Source organism: Panthera uncia (genome assembly GCF_023721935.1).
Source record: "Panthera uncia isolate 11264 chromosome B3 unlocalized genomic scaffold, Puncia_PCG_1.0 HiC_scaffold_1, whole genome shotgun sequence".
In the NCBI taxonomy this organism is placed as follows: Eukaryota; Metazoa; Chordata; class Mammalia; order Carnivora; family Felidae; genus Panthera; species Panthera uncia.
This window is the reverse complement of record NW_026057582.1, coordinates 11,213,415-11,239,118: the sequence shown is the minus strand read 5'-3', so window position 1 is coordinate 11,239,118 and position 25,704 is coordinate 11,213,415. Positions and strand designations below refer to the sequence as shown.

Here is a 25,704-nt window from a genome sequence, read left to right as displayed (position 1 = left end):
TGGTGCTTAACCCTCTTGGTGCCCCAGTGGCTCCTAGAGGACCGAGCCGTGGATTCTTGCTTATCTTGGGCCATCTCTTATGTTGCCACTGTAGCAACAGGTGTTCCTGGGAGAAACAGAACATGACTGTGTATGTGGCTGCCCCAGCCAGAATAAAGACCTGTTTGAAGTGTTATCACGGACCAGGTGCTGCTTGGTGTGCGTTGCATGTGACAGGTGTTACCAGCTCCATTGTACAGATGAGAAAACTGAGCCCTGTAGACGTTAAATACCTTGCCCTTGGTCACTTGGCCAGGGCGCGGCAGGGGCTGGGACAGAGACTAATGAGCCCCAGGTCTTCGCCCTTGTGCTGGGCAGAGTGTGTGAAATGTTCACCGACCCTCGAGTGGTGAGTTTGTAGAGAGATGACACCAGCTGAGAGGTTGATGTCCCTTCCTACCAGGTCTCACACCTCCCACACGCCGGTCCTTGTGTTTCTGGTCCCTTCTGGTCTGTGCAGAAGGAGTCATTTCATTGAGGAGCAGTCGGCATGGAGGACAAGGAAAAGGGTGGGGTGTTGGGGGCAGCACTGGGCAACTGTCCTGTCTCACCCTGGGAGCGTTGAGGCATGGCTGCATCTCAGGGCCACCAGAGTCACAGACAGGGACACTCCCCTCCAGGACCTCTAGACAGTCCTGTCCCAGCTGGAGAAACAGGTGCCACCTCAAAAGGAAAGGAGGGGACTTTGGACTTCTGAAGCTTAGGGTGGTTGCTGCCATCCATTTGGCAATTCAATTGTGGCTTTTAGAGGCGTGCTCTTAATGACCCTATAATAATCGTCACACACAGAGTGCCCTTTTCATGCCACGTGCCTGCCTGCCACATCTCCTTTGCTCCCAAGAGAAATTCTCTCAGCTGGTTGTACTTACTCCCTTTTCAGAAGAGGAAACTGGAGGTCATAGTGGTTGGATAAGGCATCCAAGCCCCACCAGAGTCTGTGCAAAACTGGGTTACGAGCCAGGCTTGGGAGACCCCAAAGCCAACAGCTCTCCACCCTACATTCGTTTATGTGACAAACAGGTATATTTTCCCACATTTATTTAATTAAGATACATTTTAATCATATAAGTAATGCTAATCAGTATAAAAAATTGAAACAAATCCCCTGCACTTCTCAGAAATAACGGTCTTTAATGATGTCTTACGTAGCCTTCTGGAAGTTATTTCTGTGTACATTTTTATATGTCTCTGTGTATGTTTGTATACATTCCAGATGATATAACAACATTATCTAACCTCCTTTGCCGTGTATGACAAAGACACAAATACATGGGAAATTTTTTAAATTCCTTCAAGAGCTAGAATAGTGTAGTACTTTTAAGTACAAACTCTAGAGCCACACTGCCTGGGTTTGAATCCCAGCTCTGCCGCGTATTGGCTGTGTGACCTTGGGTAAGCTATTTAACCTCTCTGTGCCTCAGTGTCCTCATCTTGACTTGGGACTGTTAGGTGTCGAGTATCGATTTCCCAGGACCGTGGCAGCTTTTGAAAACTTTGCAGCTTGAAACAACAGAAGCTTATTCTCTCACAATTCTGGAGGCCAGCATTGTATCTGCAGAACTGGTTCCATCTGTAGGCCCTGGGGGAGAATCCCTTCCATGCCTCTCTCCTAGCTTCTAGTGGTGGCCCCCTCAGCCCGCGGTGCTCCTGGGCTTGGGGACTTCCTCTGCCTTCACGTGACTTTCCAGGGTCTCTTCGCGGGCTTTCCCTGTTCTTGTAAGAGCACCTCCCGCTGGATTTAGGGCCCGTCCTCAACCCAGGATGATCTCATCCCTAACTTAATTACATCTACAAGATCCTTTTTCTAAACAAGTTCACATTCTAAGGTACAAGGGGCTAAAATTTGGACGTACCATGTTGGGGGGCACAGTGCAGCCCAGGTGTGTAGGTACGAGGATGCCCAAGTTAAGGGCTTGTGTAGAGTACTCAGAGCACACCCACACATGGTTGTGCTGGGGGCTACTTGTACACCAAACAGGCGGGCTACTGCCCTGATTGGCATTACCAGGGCCGCCTCCCATCCACCCCCCTCCATGCCATCTTCGTGCCCATGCACCTTGTACAGTTATCTGGCCATCCCATAATATCCGTCGCTGGGGCACACCCACAGACCTGAGAGCCTGTGAGGGCAGGGACCAGGCTTCTGCATCCCAGTAGACCCCCTTGATCTTGAAGCTTCTTGGGGTTGGGATCATGGGTGGAACCTCTCCTTCGATCCCCCATTCCACTTGAGTGCTGGCTGAGCCTGCACAAGGGAGCCTCAGCTCTCTGCACAGTGAGGCATCGCTGAACTTTCTGAACTGCCTCCCTGGGCCTGGGGCACTCATGAGCTGGGCACCTTCCATTTCTTCCTTCCAAACAGGCAGCATCGAGCCAGGCCCCACACCCCAAGCCATCACCCTCACTGCCCTGACCCCACGCTGGGGCAGCCTGTCCACCCCGAGCAGAGCTTTGCTCTCCAAAGCCAGGTTCATAGGCCCGTGACAGGGACATAGAAACCAGACCAGGGAGACGAGGACATGCCAGTTCACCCCTCCGTCAGGGAAGCTGGTGAGAAAGTCCCCCAAATACACCAGATTGCTGTGTCCATGCTGTGCAGGGTGAGGGTCTCCTCGGGTGTCAGAGCACACTGCCTCTGGGCTGGCAGCCTGGTGTCCTTGGACAGCAGGCCCTGACTGGAGCCCCCCACCAGTGAGCCGAAGGAAACAGGTCGTGAACAATTGCTCTTTCCGGTGGAGTTGCTCTCAAGTTTCTGAGCCTCGGGGCGCCTGGATGACTCAGTCGGTTAAGCGTCCGACTTCAGCTCAGGTCATGTCCCACTGCTCATGGGTTCGAGCCCCACATCAGGCTCTGTGCTGACAGCTCAGGGCCTGGAGCCTGCCTCAGATTCTGTGTCTCCCTCTCTCTCTCTCTGCCCCTCCCCTGCTCAAGCTCTGTGTCTCTTTCAAATATAAATTAAAACATTAAAGTTTCTGAGGCTCCTTACTTTTCGCTAACAGTGCCGCTCGTTACCCAAAGGTTCCTCTGGCTGCCTTTGCAGGGCCTTCTGCTGGAGTTTGGCCGCTGAGGGGGAGGACGTGGGTGTCGGGGTCACCTGCTCTGCCAGCAGAGAAGGAGCGAGCCAAGGCTGGGAGCTTTGGGCCTTGCTCCGAGTCACGAAAGCACCAGAGCCCCGAAGGAACGAGCTCACAAGGGCATCTGCTCTGACCAGGCCAAAGAAGGCCTGCGGGGCCGGACCCTCTGATCCTCGAATCCCTGCTGACTTTGGGTTTGGGGTCATTTGGGCGCTCTGAGCGCCTACTTGCGACCGCAGAATGCCAGCGCCAGTGATGGAGCTTGGGGCTGGGCTGTGGGGCTCAAGCACAATAGCGAAGGTGGAAATACCCAGAGCTGAGACCGTGTCGGATTTGGTTTCACTGCTGTGATGACTGGTATTGAGCAGCCTGGCCACATCAGCTCCTACTGCCAGGGGCCGTCGCTGAGCCACACGGTGCTGGAACTTGTGGGTTACCCCTGGGGCCAGGTGTTGTCTAGGTTACAAGCCAAGTGCAGCACACAGATGTCTACCCCAGTCACTCTAATCAAATGTGCTAAATCCTAAAATCAAGACTACAAAGGGGAAGAATTGTAGTGACAAGAACCCAGCTGGAGGGTTGGAGTGATAGAAAAACAATAGTTAACATCTGCTGAGTTGTGCTAAGCACCCGGCAGACCTCTGTCTCACCAAATTTTCGTAATAACCCTTTTATGTAAGGGTTATTACTACCTTTTTATAGATGCTTAAACTGAAGCCCGGAGAAGTAATGTAACTGGCCAGAGGTCACACAGCCTGGATTCAAACCCAGGGCTTCTAGTTCAACAGAAAGGCTTCTTCTCAATGGGTCTCAAGGGATGGGGAAAACTTTATCCCCAGTAGTTTACTATAAAATATTTTATTTTATTTTAAGTTTATGTATTTTGAGAGAGAGAGAGAGAGAGAGAGATAAAGTGAGGGAGGGTCAGACAGAGGGAGAGAGAGAGAATCCCCAGCAGGCTCCCCACTGTGAGTGCAGAGCCCAACGTAGGGCTCAAACTCAAGAACCATGAGATCATGACCTGAGCCAAAACCGAGAGTCGGACGCTTACCGGCTGAGCCACCCAGGTGCCCCTAAGAGATTTTAAACTTGCAGAAGAGTTGAAAGAATTTTTCAGTTAACACCCATATACCCACCACATACCCTTAATGTTTTTGTATATTTACTTTATTACACCCCCATCTATCCCTCTATCATCCTGTGAATCCACCTTACTTTTTAAACCATTTCAAAGAAAGTTTCGGGCACCCCTGGATATATTAGCATACGTATCATTAGCTCGAGTTCAGTATTCACTGATGGTGCTTTTGTATCGTTTTGGGGTAAAATTTACATACGATGCAACGTAAATACACATATCTTCGTATACCCCTTGGACTTCATACAAATGGGTTCAGACAGTATGTATATTTTTCTGCATTTGGTTTCTTTCACTCAGTATGTTTTTGAGATTCATCCACGTGGTTCTATGGATCAGCACTTCCTAGTCTGTTGTGAGATAGACAGTGAGATACCACTCACTGTCTGTTGTTCATTCTGCCATTGATGGACCCCTGGACTAGTGTCAGGCTATTGTGAGGAAAGCTGCCATGAATATTCATGTCCAGGTCTTTGTGTGGACATATTTTATTTCTCTTGGGTGGGATGGCTGGCCAGATGGTAGGTGTCTGTTTAGACTTATTAAAAACACACAAAAAACCTGCCTTTTTCGGGGCGCCTGGGTGACTCAGTCAGTTGAGCGTCCGACTCTTGATTTAGGCTCAGGTCATGATCCCGGGGTCACGGGATCAAGCCTTTGTCGAGCTTTGTGTTGGGCATGGAGCCTACTTAAGATTGTCTCTTTCTCTCCCTCTGCCCTTCTCCCCCACTCATGCTCTCTTAAAAGGAAAAATAAAAAAAACAAAAAACCGGCCTTTTTCCAAAGTGGTTGTACCAACTCACATTCCTTCCAATAACATGCGACGGTTCTGATTACTTCCCATCTTCACCAATTTGTGACGTCAGTCTTCTTAATTTTAGCCATTCTGGTGGTTGTGTCGCGGCATCTCATTGTGGTTTTGATTTGCATTTCCCTAATGACTAATGATGTTGGTCAGTCTTTCACCGGCTTACTAGCCATTCATATGCCTTCTTCTTTGAGGTATTTTCAAATCTTGTGTCCGTTTTTAACATCGACTTGGTTGTTCTCTGTTAGGTGTATGCTTTGCAGATATCTTCTTTGAGCCTATGGTTTGAGTATTCGTTTTCTTCACGAAAACGTGGACACGTGTGTAAATTTTGGTATGTGTAATTTATCCATCTTTCCTCGTGTGGTTCTTGCTTTCTGGTCCAATCCACTAAACTTTTGGCTGCCCGTTGGAGAAAATGTTGGGAGGGAGTAACAGGGAACCCGAAGGAATTGCAGGTGGACAGAGCAGGGTGAGGAAGCTCGGGTTCTGCTGAGCTGATGGAGGGCAGCCCTTTGTAGGGGAGTTTGCAGGGGGCAGGGCTCAGAAAGAGAATGCCTTCAATATTAGGGGACTGGATTGGATCCTTCAGGCGGTGGGAGCCATTGAAGGTTTTAGAGCTGGAAGGGATGTGATCACAAGGGAGAGGCGGCACAGTGCCCATGACATTGGAGGCTGGGCAGTTTCTCCTTGGTCACCCTGTCCTCGGGATGCAGGTGGGACTCCCAGGGAGCTGGGGGCAGGGAACAGCTTCATCTCTGTGGATCCTTGAAGACTCTCCATGGGCCCAGAAGCCACCCCATGAGGCCCCGTGGGCCCCATGAGGTCATAGAGGGCCCATTTCTTGCTGAGGAAGCTTGCGTGGCAGTGGGCTAGCTGCTAATCAGAAGCCCAGGGAAGGTGTTCATATATATGGATTTAGAGCCACCTCTGCCAGTGGCTCCAGAATCTTACAGGGACCCCCACCCTGCCCCCTCCGACCTCCCCTCCTCCTCCCCCCGCATCCCCACCCCTGCACCTGCCAGCCCCCAGGCTTCCGGGTCAGATTGCTCAAAGGCCTTCGCCCTTCCCCAGACATCTGCGTCCTCGGTGCAGCTCAGCACGACCTGACACACTCTAGGTCACTCGTTCACCTTGTCTGTCACCTGGCCCCTCTCCTAGACATGAGGTTTGTTGTTTTCGTTTGGTTTTGTTTTCTCTGCTCTAACCCAGTGCCTGGAACAACATCTGGAGCTTGCAGACCCTCAGAGACTGTTCACGGTACAAGTGAATACAAGACAGACCCCCTCCTTTCTCACAGAGCCTGTTTGTTTGATCATGGCTTTGGTTCCATAGGACAAAATGAGGACCTTTGTCCCCAAAGCCCAGGCCCCGCCTCAGGCCACCCAGTAAGTGGAGGAATATTCCGGGCCACCCCCTGCCCATTGCACAGATAAGAAAACAGACTCTGAGGGAAAGGACGTTTCAAGGCCTAAGCCTAGCTGGGGGCAGAGAGGAAGTTAGAGCTCTGGCCCCCAGCTGCCATTAGAACCCTAACCTGCCCCTGGGGGAGGCCCCGGGCCAAGTAAGGAGGTTTAAAGATGATCAGGAAGACTTTTGGTTCCAGAAGATAGTTTTGTGTTTCCAAGTGGGGGGAGGGGTTAGAGCAAATGAACAGGCCCTTTTCTGGGTAATTCTGGCCTCCACCCTTCTCACTTCTGTCCCAGAGGAGCTGCTGTGACCACCCTCATCCTTCAGGGCCTGGGAAGAGGTTACGTCAGTATCGGCTGGGCCTCCCTGGACTTGAACTCCAAATGAGGCCCACTGGGCCCCAGCCCCACGGCCTGTGGACATCCATAGGGCGGCCCTACGGCCCCTCCCGGCCCACTCCTGTTGCCCTGATGACCAGGCACACTTCTCTGCGTGGACCCGGAGGGGAAATCCACAAGTATCCGTGCCTGCACATCCAGCATCCCTGAGACGGAGGGCTTCTCCAGGGATTTGGGAGTGGGGGCGTCAGGAGGGAATTTTAGCACACACCCACGTTGGCTCACCACACACCCCCCCTAGCCGAGTCTCTGCAAAACCCGGCTGCTTAAACAACACAGCGCTGCCGGACCTATTTGGTCCAGCACTCCCAGCCTCCCTCCAACCTAAGACCTGCCAGGACTCTGCTCTTCCCTTTAGGAGATGCCGTTCCCTCATCAGGACTTTTGGGTCTTGCTGCCCTCTGACCCCCTCTCCCCCACCACCTGGTTCCACTTTTCTGTGCCTGTAACGGGGTTCATCCTGGCCTGGTCCCTCCACAGGGGGTCTCCTTACTAGCACCCGCTAGTCAGGGACACAGGCAAAAGGGGGGCACCAGCCACAGCTTCCTAGGTAATAAGGGTTCCCATCCCTGCAGATACACCGAGAGATTTAGTTCCTCAAAATCAAAACTCTGTGTGTGCAGGGGTTCCGGTGGAGTGAGCATTTGGGGGAGGGCCTGAGGTCTCTTAAACTGGACTTCTACTTTGGTTTTGCTCTTTCTTAGGCCTGTGATAGGCCTCCTTCCCCCTCCCTGACCTATCACATCCTCACCCTGGGGGAGCAGAGAGTGTTGACTGGGAGGGATGTAAGGGAGCCTTCTGGAAATGTCTGTATCAGAGCAATAGAACTATAATGCAAGCCACAAATGAAGTTTTAAATTTTCTCGTAGCCACATTAAGAAAATAGAAGGAGGGACGCCTGGGTGGCTCACCTCAGTTAAGCATCCGACTTTGGCTCAGGTCATGATCTTGTGGTTCATGGGTTTGAGCCCCGCATCGGGCCGTGCACTGACAGTGTGGAATCTGCTTGGAATTCTCTGTCTCCCTCTCTCCACCCCTCCACCCCCACCAAAATAAATAAATAAACTTTAAAAAAAGTAGAAAGGAACAGGTGAAATTAATTTTAATAATGTTTTCTTTAACCAAATACACTCAAACTATTATTTCAACGTGTCATCAACATAAAATATTATCAATGAGCAATTTTTTTTAAATTTTTTTTTTAATGTTTTTATTTATTTTTGAGACAGAGAGAGACAGAGCATGAATGGGGGAGGGTCAGAGAGAGGGAGACACAGAATCCGAAGCAGGCTCCAGGCTCTGAGCTGTCAGCACAGAGCCTGACGTGAGGCTCGACCTCACGGACCGCGAGATCGTGACCTGAGCCGAAGTCGGCTGCTCAACCGACTGAGCCACCCAGGCGCCCCTCAATTTAAAAGTTTTTAAGGGGCTCCTGGGTGGCTCAGTCGGTTAAGGGTCCAACTCTTGGTTTTGGCTTGTGAGTTTGGTCTGTGAGTTTGAACCCCACATCAAACTCCACACCCACAGTGCAGAGCCTGCTTGGGATTCTCTCTCTCCCTCTCTTCTCTCTCTCTCTCTCTCTCTCTCTCTCTCTCTCTCTCTCTCTCAAAATAAACAAATAAACTAAAAAATAATAAAAGGGGCACCTGGGTGGCTCAGCCCTTAAAGCATCTGACCGAGTCAGGTCATGATCTCACAGTTTGTGAGTTCAAGTCCCACATCAGGTGAGCTTGAGCCATGCTTCAGGTGAGCACAAGACCGCCTTCAGGTAAAACACCAGCCCCGCTTTGTGAAAGAGCCCCACTTCTCTCTCTCTCTCTCTCTCTCTCTCTCTCCCACCCTCCCTCCCTCTCTCTCTCTCTCTGACCCTTGTGGGATTCTCTCTCTCTCTCTCTCTCTCTCTCTGCCCCTGGCTCACTTGCACCCTCTAGAGAGAGGTACAAAAAATAGTAATAATAAAAATAATAACAGTTTTAAAAATTCTCTTCAGAGCTCTGCTCCAATGCCCGCTGTGTTTCCCTGAAGCCATCCTGGGTTGGAATTAGCTACTTCTGTTACACTGTGCTTCTGTTATGTTCATCCCAATGCTTCCGCTGCTTGTTTCTGTGCGTATCCAACCCATTTTATTGTAAGCACCCTAAGGGGAAGATCATGGTTTATCTTTTAATTCCCAAAGGACTCCTGGCTTCACAGATGCTGGATGAATAACTGACCCATTGAACTGAATCCCCGTTTGTTGCACACCAGTCCCTGGGCTGGCTGCAGGATGGGCTGATCATTTGATTCTGTTCTCAGTCCTATTCCAGATGTTGGCAAACAAGGAGAGGAAGAAGAGGAGGAAGGTGGCATGGGGCCCTGTCTGCCGGTCACCCCGAAGAACTGCCTTCCACGGCGGGGTATCAGCGTCCTGGAGAAGCTCATCAAAACGTGCCCGGTGTGGCTGCAGCTGGGTCTGGGCCAGGTGGAGGCAGCCAGGATCCTGCAGCGGGAGGCGCCTGGGGTGAGTTGGGGTCTCTTCACCTTGTGATGGGTGGGCGGGCACAGCCACAAGGAGCTGCCTGGGCTCCCACCCAAGCAGCTGGCCTCTGCACAACCACCCATCTACATTCCTTTCTTGGGTTTATCAGCTTTTCGACTGGGGTGTCTTTTCCTCAAACTCAGGAGCGAGAGACTGGCGGGAGGTCTGGTGTCCCTGCTGGAGAGCAGGGAACTGTGTGGCTGGCATAGGCTGTTCTGGGCATTCGTGCACCTGTGTTGATACTTGGAGAAGAAAGGGAATGCCTTCAATATTAGGAGACGGGATTGTGGACAGGACCAGGCATCTGGGACCAGAGGGTACCAGAGGATATCAGAGCTGGAGGGACCTGAGAAATCATTTTACACCCCTTTATTTGACATATGAGAATTAGGGGGCTGTGTGTGATGGAGGCAAAAGCTCTTGAGTCAGGCTCTGTGAGTTGAGTGAGCCTCCCTTTCTCTCACTTTGAAATGGGACCATCAATTAAAGTGCTTTGCTCTAGGTGATAGGGGCATTGCAGGGGAAGAAAGATCCGTAGATAGTGAATCAGAGCTCATCAAATGCTACCGACCACCACCCCACGCATTTTCTGTTCCATGCCACTTCCTTTAAAAAAAAAAAATTTGTTTAATTATAAAAGTGATAGGCATATGTATTCACTGTAAAAAAAAAAAATCAAACTGGACAGACGTGACAAAGTAAAGTGTAGAGTCTTCTCAAAGTTTTTGCCATCTATTCTCTTTCAGCCTCTACTCCACTCCCCAGGAGTCTTTTTTTCGGTTTTCTTTTTTATCGAGGTGAAATTCCCAAAACAGAAAATTAACCATTGTCAAGGGCACCATTTAGTACGTTCACAGTGTTGTCCCAGCACCGGTCCTGTCAGACATCTGCCAGACATTTCCTGGCCCCAACGTGAAGCCCTGCATCCAGTCCCCCCACCCCCACCTCCGCCCCTGCCCCCGGCAACCTCCAGTCTGCTGTAGAAGCCTCTTTTGCTCTAAGTGCGTCCCTCCAGGCATCCTTTACGCAGAGCCCCATGTTGATTGCGGCCAGGATTCATCAGGTACTTACTGAGTCCCAGGCACTAGTCCCAGGTCTGTCTGTGAATCATCACTCTTTGGGCTCACAGCAGCCCTCTGAGGTAAGCATTACAGTTATGCCCATTTCACAGAGGAGGTAAGCGGCAGGCAAAGAAGTTGAGTGACCTCCCCCAGATGACTCAGTGAGCAAGGGCCCGAGCTGAACCCAGGCAGTCTGGCTGCTGCTGTGCTGTCTGATACACGCACGTGCAGGTGGAATCATGCCTTTCGGCCGCTGAGCACTCCTCTGGGGTTCAGCGTCGATGCAGTGTGCAGTCTACGTGCGCTGTGTCCAGGGGATGGTCCAAGCTCCCGAATACACGGGGCTTGGTTGATTAGTGGACTCATTCACCTTGGACTAGATAGAATCCATCAAGTCCGCAGTTTCGGGATTACCGGAACTTAGGGGCTTCCAGCCACGTCCCAACTTCCCTTTGTCACAGGTGCCCCTGCCCTAGGGCGTGGGGACCCTCACTCTTAGGGAGTGAGGCCCGACAGCCCAGCAGGATCCTTTCCAGCTCAAGGGAGGCCTCCTCTGGGTATGGTGGCAGGTGCCCCGCGGGCCAGGCGAGTCCCACCGCAGCACCAGGGGCAGCCTGGGAGTCTGTAGATCCCTCTGGGGGGATGAGCAGGGAGGGAGCTCGAAGGGCAGGCTGTGAGACTGTCGTGCTCGAGAAAACAAGGTCTGTTGTGTCGTCCTTCCCCACCATAAAGTTTTCTGTTTGGAAATAACTGACGGCTTCAGAGTGGATGATAAAACCGTGTGGAAAAACGGAGTTGGGGGCTCAGGCCAGTGAGTGTCCCAGTCAATGTATCCAGGCCCCAGGCCCTGAGAAACATCCTCTTCCCTATTAGGTTCTTTTTTTTTTTTTTTTTTTTTTTTTTAGTGTTTATTTATTTTTGAGAGAGAGAGAGAGAGCTGGGGAGGGGCAGAGAGAGAGGGAGACACAGAAACCGAAGCAGGCTCCAGGCTCCGAGCTGTCAGCACAGAGCCCAACGCGGGGCTCAAACTCATGCCACTGTGAGATCATGGCACGCTTAACCAACTGAGCCACCCAGGAGCCCCGACTCTTCTCTATTAGGTTCTGAGGGGATTAGCTTCCCACCCTTCCCGGAGGCGATGCAGCTCAAAAACAGCCCCAAGTGCAATGTTTTGATGCTGAGGGATGGCCATTTTCTGGAGCTTTCTTGGTCACTGGGAGAGGTGTGCCCGGGCGTGGGTGTAGATGTGGGCGGATAGCACAGTAAGGACCCTTCCCAGGAGAAGGCAGGTGCGTCTCCAGGGCCGGCTGGGCTGGGCCGAGGTCTTGACTGCTCTGCCCCCAAAGGGTTCAGCCCTCGCTTCAAAAACTTTAAGATAACCCCAACTCACAACAACAACAGTGGTTCTATGTGAAGAATGCTTACTGATGCCAGGCCCTGTATTGGCATTAACGTCAAGTACTATATGATGTCGTCTCATTGAATCCTTGTGATAATTCTGTGGGGCTGACTCTGCTATTATCCCCAGTTGACAGATGATGAAACTGAGGCTAAGAGGAACATTTCTAGTTTGGGCTTCCCTCGAAGCAGACCCCGAGATGAGGATTTGAGTTCAAGATGTTTATTTGGAAGGTGACCCCAGGGAGCACCAGCAGGGGAAGTAAGACAGGGAAGGGAAGGGAAGGGAAGGGAGGCAGCTGATAAAAGGTATGTATGTGATCATGCAAGTTACCTCTGGGCAAAGAGGAGTGATCTTTGCGGGAGCACTCTGGGAGCCAGTGTAGAGCACGCATCTCAAGGTCATCCCACATCTCAAGGTCATCCCCCCACTCTCGAGGGACGAGAAAGCAGTTGTTGTCTACCAACCCCTGAGAACCGTTGGTTCAAGGCTGTGGAGGTGAGGATTCATGTTCCAGCACCTCCTGTCTGCCCCGGGTATGAGAAGACCTGACCCTGGCCAGAAAGCGGTGCTGAGCTCTGGAGTGATGTGGGCAGACTTCCTGGAGGAGGCAGATGCTGCGCTGGGTCATGTGGCACGGATGGGCAGGACTGAGATGGGGGGAGCTGAGAGGTTCATTGGAGAGTTGGTGGGTGTGAGAACCGTACAGGCTGAGCCCCAGAGGTCGGCATGAGCTGGGCTGGGGCACACGGCGATGGACCTATGATCCGGGGGCTGAGTCTAGCAAATAGAAAGCTTCTCCAGGGCTAGGTCCTAAAGTGACCCCACGCCCAGAGGCCTGAATCAGATCCTGGGAGTAAGACCATAGCTAACATTGAGACAGAAGGCAACTGCCCTAAAGGAGGTCAGCCAGGCCCTCGCTCGGTTCCCGCTCGCTGCCCCTCGGAGGCCGCAGGAGCAGGGCCAGCCCTGAGAACAACACAATTAGAGCAGATGCACCTTCTGCCGGCTTCCCTGCCCTCTGCCTTTACCCCGGACTCTTCCTCTTCTATATTTTCAAGCAGAAGCCAAGCCCTAAGCTCACACTCTGATAACAACGATGGGCCAACTTTTACCCAGAGTTTTCCCCAGAGTTGCTCTTTGCACAACCTGATCCATTCTCACGGTGATTTCTATCAGGTAGTAAGTGTTACTAGTGTCCCCATTTCCAGATGAGGAAACAAAGGCACGAGAGGTTCACTCGCTTGCCTGAGGCCACACGACTGGTGAGCACAGAATCTGCATGGTGCGACCTTCATCGAAGGCCCTTCGCTGGGTACCTTCATCCCACACGATGGCCTGAAACTCAGCTAGAGTGTTGCTTTCTTCGTTTTTAAAGCTGCAGCCACTGCAGGTGACTTCCAGGCTGTGGGAGAGAGAAGGGTCTCCAGAGATGGCCTGGACCCACCCTTCCTGATGTGGAGGGTACTTCCTCCTGTCCATGCGAATGGTCAAGAGACTGGGCATCCTGCCCCCTTGCCGCCACACCAGTATCTCTGTGACCTTGACCACGACCCACCCCCTCCACCCCTCCCTGTCTCTCCTCCCTGCAGCCTGCTTCTCTGATAAGGTGTTGGGAACATACTGGCCCATTTTTTATTTGTGTGTATCCAGAAACCAGGCAATCGAAAAGCCACCTTTATTCCATCTGCACCCAAACACTGTTGTGTTTTAAAAAAACAAAAACAAAAACAAAAACAAAAAAACACATTTATTTTGGAAATTTGAGATTTGCAAAACAGTTGCAAAGATAGTATAGGGAGCTCCCAAATACTCCTCACCCAGTTTCTGCTATAGTTAACATCTAACGTTAGTAGGATACATTTGTCACAATTAATGAAACAATATCGATACATTCATGTTAACTAAAGCCCACAGCTTGTTCCCAGTGTCCATTTTCTGTCCCAGGATCTCCTCCAGGGCACTGCATTACATTTAGTCGCCGTGTCTTCTCAGGCTGGTCTTGACTGTGACAGTTTCTCAAGCCTTCTTTGTTTTTCGATGGCCTTGACAGTGTTGAGGGATACAGGTATTTTAAGGTATTCTGTAGGAGGGCCCTCGGTTGGGATTTATCTGATGGTTAGACTAGCGTTATGGGGCTGTTCTCATCACATCATGTCAAAGGCACCTACTATCAACATGACTTACCACTCACTGTTAATATTGACCTTGCTCACCTGGCTGAGGTTGTGCTCAGGTTTCCCCTTGGCAAAGTTAACTGTTTCCCCCTTCTGTACTGCCCATCTTGGCAGGAAGCCCCTGTGCATACGGCCCACCCTCAGGGAGTGGGGAATCCTTACTACCTACGTCAATTATTTGGAGCTCTTCTGCACAAGATCTTTTTTGTGTCCTCTCCATTTATTTATTCATTTATTTTTTTATTTTTTAATGTTTATTTATTTTTGACAGAGACAGAGCATGAGCGGGGTAGAGGCAGAGAGAGAGAGACACACACACACAGAATCTGAAACAGGCTCCAGGCTCTGAGCCGTCAGCACAGAGCTCCATGCGGGGCCCGAACCCACAGGCTGTGAGATCATAACCTGAGCCGAAGTCAGACGCTTAACCAACCGAGCATTCAGTCATTTAGTTGTATCAATATGGACTCATGGATATTGATTTCAATGCTTTGGGTTATAATCCAATACTATTTTAATTATTTTGTTGCTCAGATTGTTCCAACTTTGGCCATCGGGAGCTCTTTCAGTTGCCTCCTGAGTCCCTTTGACATACGCCCATCATTGCCTGCGTGTGTGTGTGTGTGTGTGTGTGTGTGTGTGTGTGTGTGGTCTTTGGAGCACTTCCTTACTTTCTGACTGCATGTTTCTTGTATATTTCTTTTTTTTTTTTAATTTTTTAAATGTTTATTTACTTTTGAGAGACAGCATGAACAGGGGAAGGGCAGAGAGAGCTGGAGACACAGAATCTGAAGCAGGTTTCCAGGCTCTGAGCTGTCAGCACAGAGCCCGATGCGGGACTTGAACTCATCAGCGGTGAAATCATGACCTGAGCTGAAGTCAGACACTTAACCAACTGAGCCACCCAGGCGCAGCACGTGTATATTGCTTGCCCCAGTCCTGGAATCAGCCATTTCTCCAAGAAGCCCTGGTTCCTTTCATTAGAAAATAATATTAGAAAGCAAGATCGGGGTGTTATGTTTGTTTATTGCTACTGGAGTATCATTGCTTGGAGGACAGAAGATAGCTTTTAATGAAAGAAATCTCTTGTAAGATTGCTTTTGTGGTGGGGGTTTAGCTCAATTGTTGCAGCAGCCTAGTTGTGATACAGACCAGCCACACAGGTGGTTCAAGGCACCTTCCCCAGGTGTGAGTCAAGGAATACCCATTCCGTTCAAGGTGAGTTTGGCAAGGGGTTGGGTGCCTGGGTGGCTCAGCCGGTTAAGCATCTGACTCTTGACTTCAGCTCAGGTCATAATCTCATGAACTGTGAGATCATTCCCTGTATCCAGCTTGGTGCTGATAGCATAGAGGCTGCTTGGGATTGTCTTTCTCCCTCTCCCTCTGCCCCTCCCCTGCTCACGCACTCTCTCAAAATAAATTAAAAAACTTAAAAAGATTAGTTCGGCAAAAGCATCAGGGAAGCCCCTCTCTTGCCCCTTCGGGGTGCTGGGGCCAGGAAGGAAGGCACAGTCAACACTTAGGGCAGACCTACTGTGTGCCACACACCATCTGTCATCTTTCCAACAGCCCTGCAGAACAGGGGGCGGGCTTTCTATTTTACACCTGAGGAAACCCAACGCCCATGGTAAGGAGCCTGCCCTGCGTAATAGCTGCTAAATGGTCAAGTGCGATTGGAAGCCACCAACTGACTGCCTTCAAAGGCTTTAAAAAAATACAATGTCTCGGGGCGCCTGGGTGGTGCAGTCAGTTGAGCGTCCGACTTCAGCTCAGGTCATGATCTCGCAGTTTGTGAGTTCGAGCCCCACGTAGGGGCTCTGTGCTGACAGCTTGGAGCCTGGAGCCTGCTTCGGATTCTGTGTCTCCCTCTCTCTCTACCCCTCCCCGGCTCATGCTCTGTCTCTCTGTCTCTCAAAAATGAATAAACTTAAAAAAAAAATACAATGTCTCGGCCTCATTCCCAGAAATGCGGATTTTTTTTTTTTTTTTTTTTTTGGTCTGGAGTAAGGGCTCAGGCACCAACGTATTTTAACAGCTCCTAGGTGGTTCTGATGTGCAGCCAGGATTGAGAAACTCCATCCACTCCATGCCTTGCCACCGCTTCATTATCAGTAACGGGAAACGTGGGTCATGTGTCCAGAGTGGCCTCTAGAGCCATGGCAGCCCCTGAGTTTGTGGCCTCTGGGAAGGACCAGCCACTTCTGTTACTGCTCGGATGGGCATGATTGGAAAATTTCCCCAAGCAATGGGAAAAGAGTCCTAAAATAACAGAAGTAGAAAAGCAGACAGCTCTGGATTGTCCAGGCCAAAAATGGATCATAAAAATAAAATCATTATTGTGTCTTGGGCTTTGGGTTTGTATATAGTTATTTGGAGAGGAGGAAGGGCCTGCAGTGACTGCATAGTTCTCTCCCGAAGCATATTCTGTCCAGCTGTTACTGAAATCAGTTGGGCTTTCCAAAAACCCACACTGGCTAAGGGTAGACAGGAGGAGGCTCCTACAGCCGTCTGTTGCAGCCTCGTGGACTGCAGGCATTTACCCGTGAAACGCCCTGTGCAAGCCTGTCAGGATCTGGGCAAGCCCCCAGGGCACTGATGCTGGGAGAGAATCTTCTGGAAGGAAGGAGTTGTGGGACCCTCCCACCCCCTGGCCCTCCCTAGACTGGAAAAGCCAGCTCAGAGGGGGGAAGTGACTTGCCAGAGGACACAGCAAACCAGGGTCGGAACTAGGAGGGACACCCAGTGTCCTGCCTTGCAGCCCAGTGCTCTGACCACTACCCCACTGTTGCTTTGGGCGTGGGGACGGGAGAACCCTAGCTCTTTAGAGAAAATTGGACCCCCTGGGATGCCTAAGTGGCTCCGTCCGTTGAGCCTCGGACTTCGGCTCAGGTCATGATCTCACACTTCATGGGTTCGACCCCCGTGTCGGGCTCTGTGCTGACAGCTCAGAGCCTGCTTCACATCCTCTGTCCCCATGGCTCTCTGCCCCCGCCCCCCGCTGGTTCTCTAAATAAATAAACACTTTTTAAGACAGGGGTGGGGGGGGGGGGTTGGGAAGAGGGCACAGAAGGAGTGGGCTGATTCAGATGTCGGCCCAACGGGGCACCAAACTGTACTTGTTCCCACAGAGGAGAGAGGTTGAGTGAGGACGCTGGGACACAGCAAGGTTTGTTGGTGGCCTGGTTAACGGGGGAAGACTCAGGAGTGGCGGTGGATGGTACAGAGGGCAAGACTGTGAACTGTTGCACTCGTTATGACCCCGGGCAGCCCACAGGCACAGGTTTGCTGCAGGTGGACAAAGAAGTCTGGACCTGTCACCTCCTGTTCCCTCACTGCCCACCCTGAGCTTATCCTTGTCTCTGGGCTGAGGCCTGACATCTGGACCCGGCCTCGCTGCGAGTGCCTGGGGCCTCACATGCTTCCTTTCTGACTCAAGGAGCCATTCACAAACAGTGGAGATAGGAATGCTACCTCTGTACAGTAGGGGTTTCTGTGCCATTTGCCCTCAGGGCTCGGAGGCAGGTAGAGGGTCCCTGGGGAAGGGAGGCACCAAATACTGAGAGCTTATTATGTAGCAGGCATTCTCCGGAAGGCACCTGTGCAGTTCTTCTGATAATCACTTGAGGTACTGCGTCAGCCAGGCATGCTTTTGGCTTCAAGTAACAGCAAACCCAGCCTGTGGTAACTTGAGCCATAAAGCTATGACTGTTTGTCTAATGAGGAATGTGGAAGTTGGGGCCCAGGGTTAGTTTAGCAGCTAACCGATGTCCTTAGAACCCAGGGTCTTTCCACCTTTCTGTTCCCCCATCTTCAAGGTGTTGGCTTTGTGTCCTCAGATTTGTCACCTCATAGTTACAAAAGGGCAGCTGCAGCTCCAGCCATCTCACCCATTCAAAGGCAGGTGGTCACAGGCAAACGGCTTTCTTCTCCTAGACTCAGTCTTTTTGCCAGGGAACAAATATTTTTTAGATGCCTTTTTGGTCACCCCTAACTGCAAGGGAGGTTGGGAAAGGGGATGAATGGTAGAAAGGAGCAGAAGAACCATGATTGGCTTTGACCAAACATGATTCATCTCCTGAGGCAGGATCCGTTGCACCCAGGTCAGAATTGGGGTTGGTTAGCAAGAAAGGGAAGAGATTAGTTCTCGGGGAGCTAACTCCTAGCGACTGTCACCAGCAGGAACTATCATGATCCCATTTTCCAGAGGAAGAGGCAGCCCCGGAGGGACCACACAGCTCGGAGTGGCTGAGCTAAGAACGGAACTCAGAGTTATCTGGCCCTAGAGCTGCAGGCTGAAGTTGTACGTGGAAGGGCCCCAAAGCCCAACGCTCTGAACGTTCCCCTTTCTCTCTCTCTTTCTGCTGGTCCTGCCCCCATACTTTTCTCATCTGCACAATGGGTAAAATACTCCAGACCCTAGGGAGGGAGTTCCTGCAAGGTACCTAAAACCTGTAGCCTGGTGCCTGGCATAGGACGCATGCTCGGTTGACAACGTGGGTTGGTGGCGTTGGAGGACGTGTACTGTAGTGGTCACAACCGTGGCCTGAAGGTCACTGGCCTCGCATTCTCATCCTGGCTCTGCCACTAACGACTGATGTGACCTCAGGAGGTCTTTTTGCATTGCTGGGTCTTCGTTTCTTTGGCTGGAGAGTGGGGATCTGGGCATGTTCCTGGCCTTCAAATATCCCCCCACCCCTGCCTCCAGAGAGCTCGGGGGCCCCTCCATGGCTCCTCACAGAAAGAAGAGAGGAGGGGGTTCCCAAAGGATGAGGCCCAAGTCCATACCCCGGATGGCTGTATCATTACCTACTGTTGCATGACAAATCACTTGAAATTTCGGTGGCCTAAAATGGTCACCGTTTGATTTGCTCACAGTTCTGTGGGTTAGCGATCCGGGCTGGGTTCTGCTGAGCACCGCGGCTGGTCTCACCCGGGCTCGGCCACGCAGCCGCAGTCAGCTGGCAGCTGGGCTGGGTCTGGCTGGCCTGACACGGGCTCACTCACCTGTCTGGCCCTTGGGGGTGGGCTGCTGGCTGGGCCGCGTGACTCCAGCGGACTCACTCAGATGTCCTTACGTGACACCCATGGTCCAAAAGGGTCAACACGGAAGCTGACCTGCCTCCTCAAAGCCTAGGCTCGGAACTCCAGAGTTCCCATCTGCTGCGTTCTTTTGGTCCAAGCAAGCCCCAAGGCTACCCTTCCAGGTGTGGGGGAGTTTGATGAGAGAAGCTGCAAAGAATTTGTGGCCACTTTTAATCCCCCATGCAGGGGAACAGTCTTTGCGTCCTTATTCCTATATCTCCCTTTGGAAAAAGATACATAATAATCATCTTACTAATAACTCATGTTTTTTAAAGTTTATTTATTTATTTTGAGAGGGGGAGGGGAGTGCACGAGCAGGGGAGGGGCAGAGAGAGAGGTGGGGAAGGAGAGAATCCCAAGCAGGCTCCGCACTGTCAGTGCAGAGCCTGATGCAGGACTGGATCTCATGAACCAAGAGATCATGATGTGAGCCAAGATTAAGAGTCAGATGCTTAACCAACTGAGCCACCCAGGCACCCCTCAAATATTTATTTATTTACCATATGAGATTATGCCTGTAACAACCTTAGCATGTGGTTTAGTGCTCAGTAAATGGTAGCAGTCTACTATAATAATAAAGATTATTAGCACTATTTATTTATTAAGTGCACACCGGGTGTCAGGTGTTTTATGTACGTCATCAGCAATTCTCACGGCAGCCCCGAAAGGTGGATGTTATCATTCTCATGCTCAGAAGAGGAAAGGAACTTGCCCGTGGATCCAACAGCTAGTGAGTAGCAGAGCTGGGTTCTGGGTCCCACTGTATCTCTAAAAAGCTAGCCGCAGCGGGGGCAGAACGAGAAGTGAAGGGGGCTTGGAGAATTTGCATACAGGACCCCCCAAAGGTGTGGGAGAACGAGCTCTGAGGGGCCCATCCAGCACTGCGGCCTCCTACGTACTCACCTGCAGCAACCATCGTGGGCGATACCTCCTTAGAGTAGAAGTCGTGGTCACCAGTCGTGAGGCTGGGGGTGAGGGGTTCACAGCTCGCACAGATGGTCTTCCTCCCGGCGCTGACTTTGGCCGGACTCTGCCGAGTCTAAGCATAGGAGACTCACCATAACCTAGAATGCTTGCAGGAGTCACTATGGTTATTTAGAATATTATAACATGCATTATCGTGCCTGTCCTCACTTGGCTGCACAGCGACACTGTGTCTGGAGTGCGGTCTGTGGCTATTTCCCAGGAGGGACCCTTTGACTAGCTGAGCAGCTAAACCCCCCCAAAGGGGAACACAGAACACTGTCCAAAGGACAGTAGCCCAGGCAGCCCCCTGTCAGTGCCCCCCTCCCTCATGGCCCCACTAGCCCGCAGCCTCTCTGTGCACCGCCCACCCCCCCAACTTTCCCCAGTGCCTTACCTTGGCTTTTCGGATAAGAGCCCCAGGACTTGGCCATGGTAGAGGGAAGTGCCATGTGAGGCTTTGTGGCCATGCAGAAACGGTGGGTGTTGGGCATTCAGAACTGGGGACTTGTCAGAGTCCAGCCTGGGGGACTTTCCACCCCTGCCCACGCCCCTGCCCCTCAAAAAGCAGATGACACAGGCAGGAGGGCTATAAATAAGTGAGCCGCTCCTGGTGACGCCTTGGTCTGCGTCTTCCTCCTGCCCTTCCCGTCTGCGTGGCCTTGGGTTTGTTTTTCCTCTCTGTAGCCCGAGTCTTCACCCGTCAAAGAGGATGGCAACAGTACCTACTTCACAGGGCTGTGGGGAGAACGAGTGAGGCCAAATGTAAGGGACGAACGTGGCACAGAGCACAGACGTCAGCCGCGGTTTCAGCTTCTGGCTCCTCACCGTCGACTGAACCACGCTCTCAGGGAAGCACCTCCTGGTTCCTTTGCACAGTAAACACGTGTGGCAGACTCACCCTCAGTTCTAGGTGGAGCCCAAGACCGGGAGACAGAAAACCAAAACCCAGCTGGTGGGGAGGGGGGGTGGTGCAAATGGAGAATGAATCCTTAGTGAGCATCTGTGGAGACCCGACTGTCCCACTGGGTGCTTCCCTGTGCAATATCTCCGCGGCTTCCAATACGGAGGGGCGGGGCTTTGGCTCTTTTTGTTTCTGCTGGGTAGTCTGGTGTTATTCTCCCCATTTACAGATCACATCAGAACACTGAGGCTCAGGGGAGCCACAGAATCACCCAGGGCCACCGAGCTCATGACTGGCTGCTCAGGGCCTTCCGGGAGCCCAAGAAAAATACAGATTGTGACAGACTGACTCTCCTCCCAGCTGGAGAAGTTATCTTCTTCCTTTCCGTAAACATGGGGGTGGAGCACAGGGCTGATGTGTCAGCAGAGTGGAGAAATCTAGAAATAAGTCCATGCTGGGTGTGAAAGAGCCAGGGAGCTTGCAGGGCACAAGGAGGTCCCATTTGAGGCTGGCACCTGTGCTTTGTCATGGCAGTCAACCAAGAGAGAGCTCAGCGTGGGGTCACAATAGTTCAAGAAGAAGGCGATGCCAGTAGAGGAAGAAATATATGTTGGGGCTACGGCCCTGGCCCTTTGTAGGTCTCTCGCTCTCTCTCTCTCTCACTCTCTGACCGAGTTCATCCTTCTTATAGGCATCCTGATTATCTTCTCTTCTCTTTTATTTGAAAAAATAAAAATAGTTGGTGGCATTTGCACTCACGGGTCATGAGCCACAGTTTGGAAAACACTGGCCTTCCTTCCCGTGCCCTGTTCCCCAGAGCTCCAGGCAAGAGGCCCTGGGGCAGCCTGGAGTCCACTCATTCCCCAGTCCCCCCCCCCCCCACCCCCACCACGTACATACTCACTCACTCACTCACTCACTCACTGCTTTGACAACAATTCTCCAGCGCCAGTGGGGGTCCTACAATTCGACCCGGTTCTGACACTAAGTACCTGGAGTGAGTGCAGACCCCGTAGGTTAAAGAGCAGGGTCCCCAACAAGACTGCCCTTACTTCAGACGCCAGACACAAGTGGGGTCCCCAGGCTACCCAGACTTCTGACTTGGCTTTAAACATGACGGCCCCCCTTCAGAGTTGATCATTCGCTGAATGACTGAGAACTCACTGCAGAGACTCTATTTCTGCTGACCCTTTTATTCTAAAGGACACAACTCAAGAGCAGCTAGGGACAGAGACGAATAGGGGTGAGGTCTGGGGTGGGAAGGGGTGCACAGAGCTCCCGTTCCCTTCCCCTGGTGGAATCCAGGCACAGCACCCCTGACACATCTATGTGTTCACCGACCAGAAATCTCCACGGAGTTTTATCTCCTGGGCATGACTGGGCCGACTAACATGTCGGCCATCCAGTCTGCAGCTCCCCGGAGAGGCAGAGGTGGGGCTGAAAGTTCCAACCCTCCATTCCCCACCCCCACCCCCACCCCCCACCCCCGCTGGTTTTTCTGTGGCCAGCCCCTCCTTTGACACCAAGGGCTGCCATGAGTCACCTGTTAGTGTGAATTCAGGTACAGTCAAAAACGGCTCATTATGAATAATAAAGGACACTTATCACTCAGGAAATTCCAAGGGTTTTTGTAGCTCTGTGCCAGGAACCTGAGACAAAGACCAGATCCCCTTTTCATTATACTACACTCCCCCACCCCCACACCCCCACACCCCCACAGACTCACCCTCACATTCCCACACACACTGCTGGTTCCCATCCAGCCCAGGCGGAAGACAGCTTGACCTTGGGCCTCTGAAGCAAAGGCCAGATAAACCCTTTTCCCTGCAAGACAGTGTGTTCCTGAGGCCAGATCGGGTTCAGGTGAACACATCGGTTCAGCGATGCCACAGCTCTGCATAAGGCGAGGCCGTGCAGGGGGCTCAGGCGTCCTCTCTGCGTGCAGGGTGGGGGCTGCCGAAGGCTTCTAGAGGTAAGCCAGCCTCTGCTGGGTCTGCTAGGGAAGGCCAGCTTCCAGGCTGGGGCACATTTGCAGGCAGCATGTCACCTGCATTTCCACCCCCAGAAGCCTCCCTCCTGTCCTCGCCTGTCCTCTCCCATCCACACTCCACGCTCTCATGCTCTCTCCACTCTGCCCTGCTCCAGGAGAGGGGCTGGTAAACTTCCAACCACAGTTGAGTGACTCATGGGCTCATTGTGTCACTGCTCCCAAAGGAGCCCAGCTTCTCTGGGCCGGGTGCAGGGGGTACGGGGGTGACTGAGTGCCCAGGATCCAAGTCGAAGGGCATTACTTGTCTCTCTCTACCTCAGCTTCCTCCTCTCTAAAATGGGGATAATGATAACACCTTCCAGGGCCACCTGAGTGGTTTAGTCAGTTAAGCGTCTGACTTTGGCTTCGGTCATGATCTCACGGTTTGTGAGTTCAAGCCCCACATCGGGCTCTGTGCTCACAGCTCCGAGCCTGCTTCAGGTTCTCTGTCTCCCTCTCTCTCTCTCTGCCCCTCCCCTCCTCAAAAATAAATAAATATTTAAAAAAAAAAAAATAATAATAATAGCAACGCCCCCCCCCCATAGCTTTAATAAGGGAACTAAGTGAGATCATGGAATCTAATCACCTGGGGTTAAAGCCTGAGGCAGACTAGGGAGGCAGTAGGTGTGGGCTGCTATTAATCAATATTAGGATAATGTTTTCTTAACAGTTATAATAACGAAGGCAGAGAATCTGGAGTATCATGAAAGGGGAGAGAGGACAGTGTGCCTTGGTGGGGAGAGGGAAAACCTGCCATTTTCATGCTTCTCCAGAGCGTCTTGTGCCCGGGGCCACATCCCTGGGGCCACATTCTCGGGGATGCCCTGGTGGCCCTGTTCCCCAGCGTTCCCTCAGCATCTCTGGCCAGACTCCTGGTCTTCCACGCTCTAGCCCAGGAGCTTGGGACCTGAGTCGGGGAGGCTTTAGACCTCCGGGTGGGGACGGGTGGAGGTGAGCATACATGTTGGGGTGTGACTTGAAAATCAACATGACTGCCCCTACCTTAGAGCTTTTCTGTGTGTGTATGCCAGACCCCTACCCATATCAGAATCAGCCCATTCTGAACCCTTCCCACCCAACCAGCATCCCCGGGGTGGGGCACAGGAATCCGCATTTTAAACACCCCCATCAAACTCTGTGTCTACAATACAGAATTCTTTAGGAAACATTGATTTAGTTGACCGCCCCCCCTCTGTGGGCCTATGAGAAATGGAGACTCAGGAGCAGGGGACATGGGCCAGGTGACACGTGGCTCTTGGGGCAGAATCCCCAGTTCTCCTGAGGGATGCTTGCCTCCTTGTTTCTGGAACATTCTGGATGACTTCCAGCTCACTGCTGCCCTTCTAACCTTCACCCAAATCTTTGACTCATGGAGCTGCCCCCTCCTTCCATTGTAGACGTTCCTGGTCTGCCGGGACAGCAGCTTGAAGCACCTGGTGCTCTGTGTCCACTTCCCTTCCCTGAACGACAGCTCGTCCGAGGTGCTCGAATACACCATTAAAGAAGAAAAATCGAGTAAGTACCTTCCTGTGCTGGCCCCTGACCACACAGCAGCAGCAGAAGAAGATGCTACACCACACTACCACAGACACTCCCATCTGGTCAGAGGGGTTTAAAATAGGAAGGCTGGGGGGACTTTCAGCCCCCCAGAGTTACCTGGCCAGGTTTGTTGTGAACTGAGTTTATCACTCACAGTCGATGTGTTTCCGCTCACCCCTGTCACAGCCTGTTGGCTTTGCTTCCTCTTGGCCGCCGTGAAGCTTCTTCTGGTTAGCTCAGGCTGGAGAAACGGAAGAAAAGGAGAGGAACTGTCTGGATCCCTGGTCCTAGCGACAGCTCGGCACACACCCCAACCTTGATCTTGGATGAGTCACTTAACCTCCCTGAGCCCATTTTCTCGTCTGTCAGATGCACGTAACAGTCACTGTCCTGCCTGAGCCACTGGGCCTTGGTGAGGGTCAAATGGGTAGGCAGTTTGGAAGACGGAAATCCTGTGCGTGCACAGGGCTGTGGGGAGCAGGCCTGGGGCCCGTGGGAAAATGTTTTGGGGCCTCTGATCAAGGGCGGTTTGTACTGATACACAGTGAAAGGGTCCGGGCCTCTCACAGACCATGCCAGGTAGTAAGAGCCAAAAAGCCTAGGAGTTAGAAGAATCTATAGAATATTCCAGGCATCCAGCTTAGGTCCTCTTAAAAATCCGGGGGGTGTGGAAAGCTTTTTACCCTTAGTTAGAAACAGACTGAAAAGAGTTAAAGAAGACAATAAAATATGTATGAAGTATATTTCGTAAATATATATTTATATAACATGTAAATATAATAAATATTTTGAGATATTTATTAAATATTCTGGAGTGGTTGTTTCTCAGGAAACACTTGTGCCCAACACTGAGCAGATACACAGATGAATAGGCTCTTGGCCTCAAGGGTCTCCCAGTCTAGTTGGGGGGGGGGGGCTTGGGGGGGGGGGAGGGACACAGACACACACTTGCTGTGCAGTGTGACAGGGGTGACTGCAGAAGGTGGGAAGGATTCCAGGAGAGCAGGAACAAGGAGAGAACACAGGCTGGGTCCCAAAGGGGAGACCGGTGGGTATTAGTGCGCTTAGAAGCTAATCTTCTAGCTCCAGAGGTGGATGTGGATGAGAAAGCAGAAGCAGGTTGCTCAAGGGGGCCTTTCCACAGAGACCCTGACTCACTCTATGT

General features: G+C 51.8%; 1 protein-coding gene across 2 annotated transcripts in view; it reads left to right on the top strand.

Moving 5' to 3' along the window:
• RIN3 (Ras and Rab interactor 3) overlaps window positions 1-25,704 on the top strand; it is a 123,008-nt gene that overhangs the window by 30,342 nt on the left and 66,962 nt on the right. For both annotated transcript variants that reach the window (XM_049612278.1, XM_049612277.1), the window contains exons 2-3: window positions 9,163-9,367; window positions 24,398-24,515. In XM_049612278.1, the coding sequence (XP_049468235.1) occupies window positions 9,215-9,367; window positions 24,398-24,515 (271 nt within the window). In that variant the 5' untranslated portion in view covers window positions 9,163-9,214. The remainder of the gene's footprint in view (window positions 1-9,162; window positions 9,368-24,397; window positions 24,516-25,704) is intronic.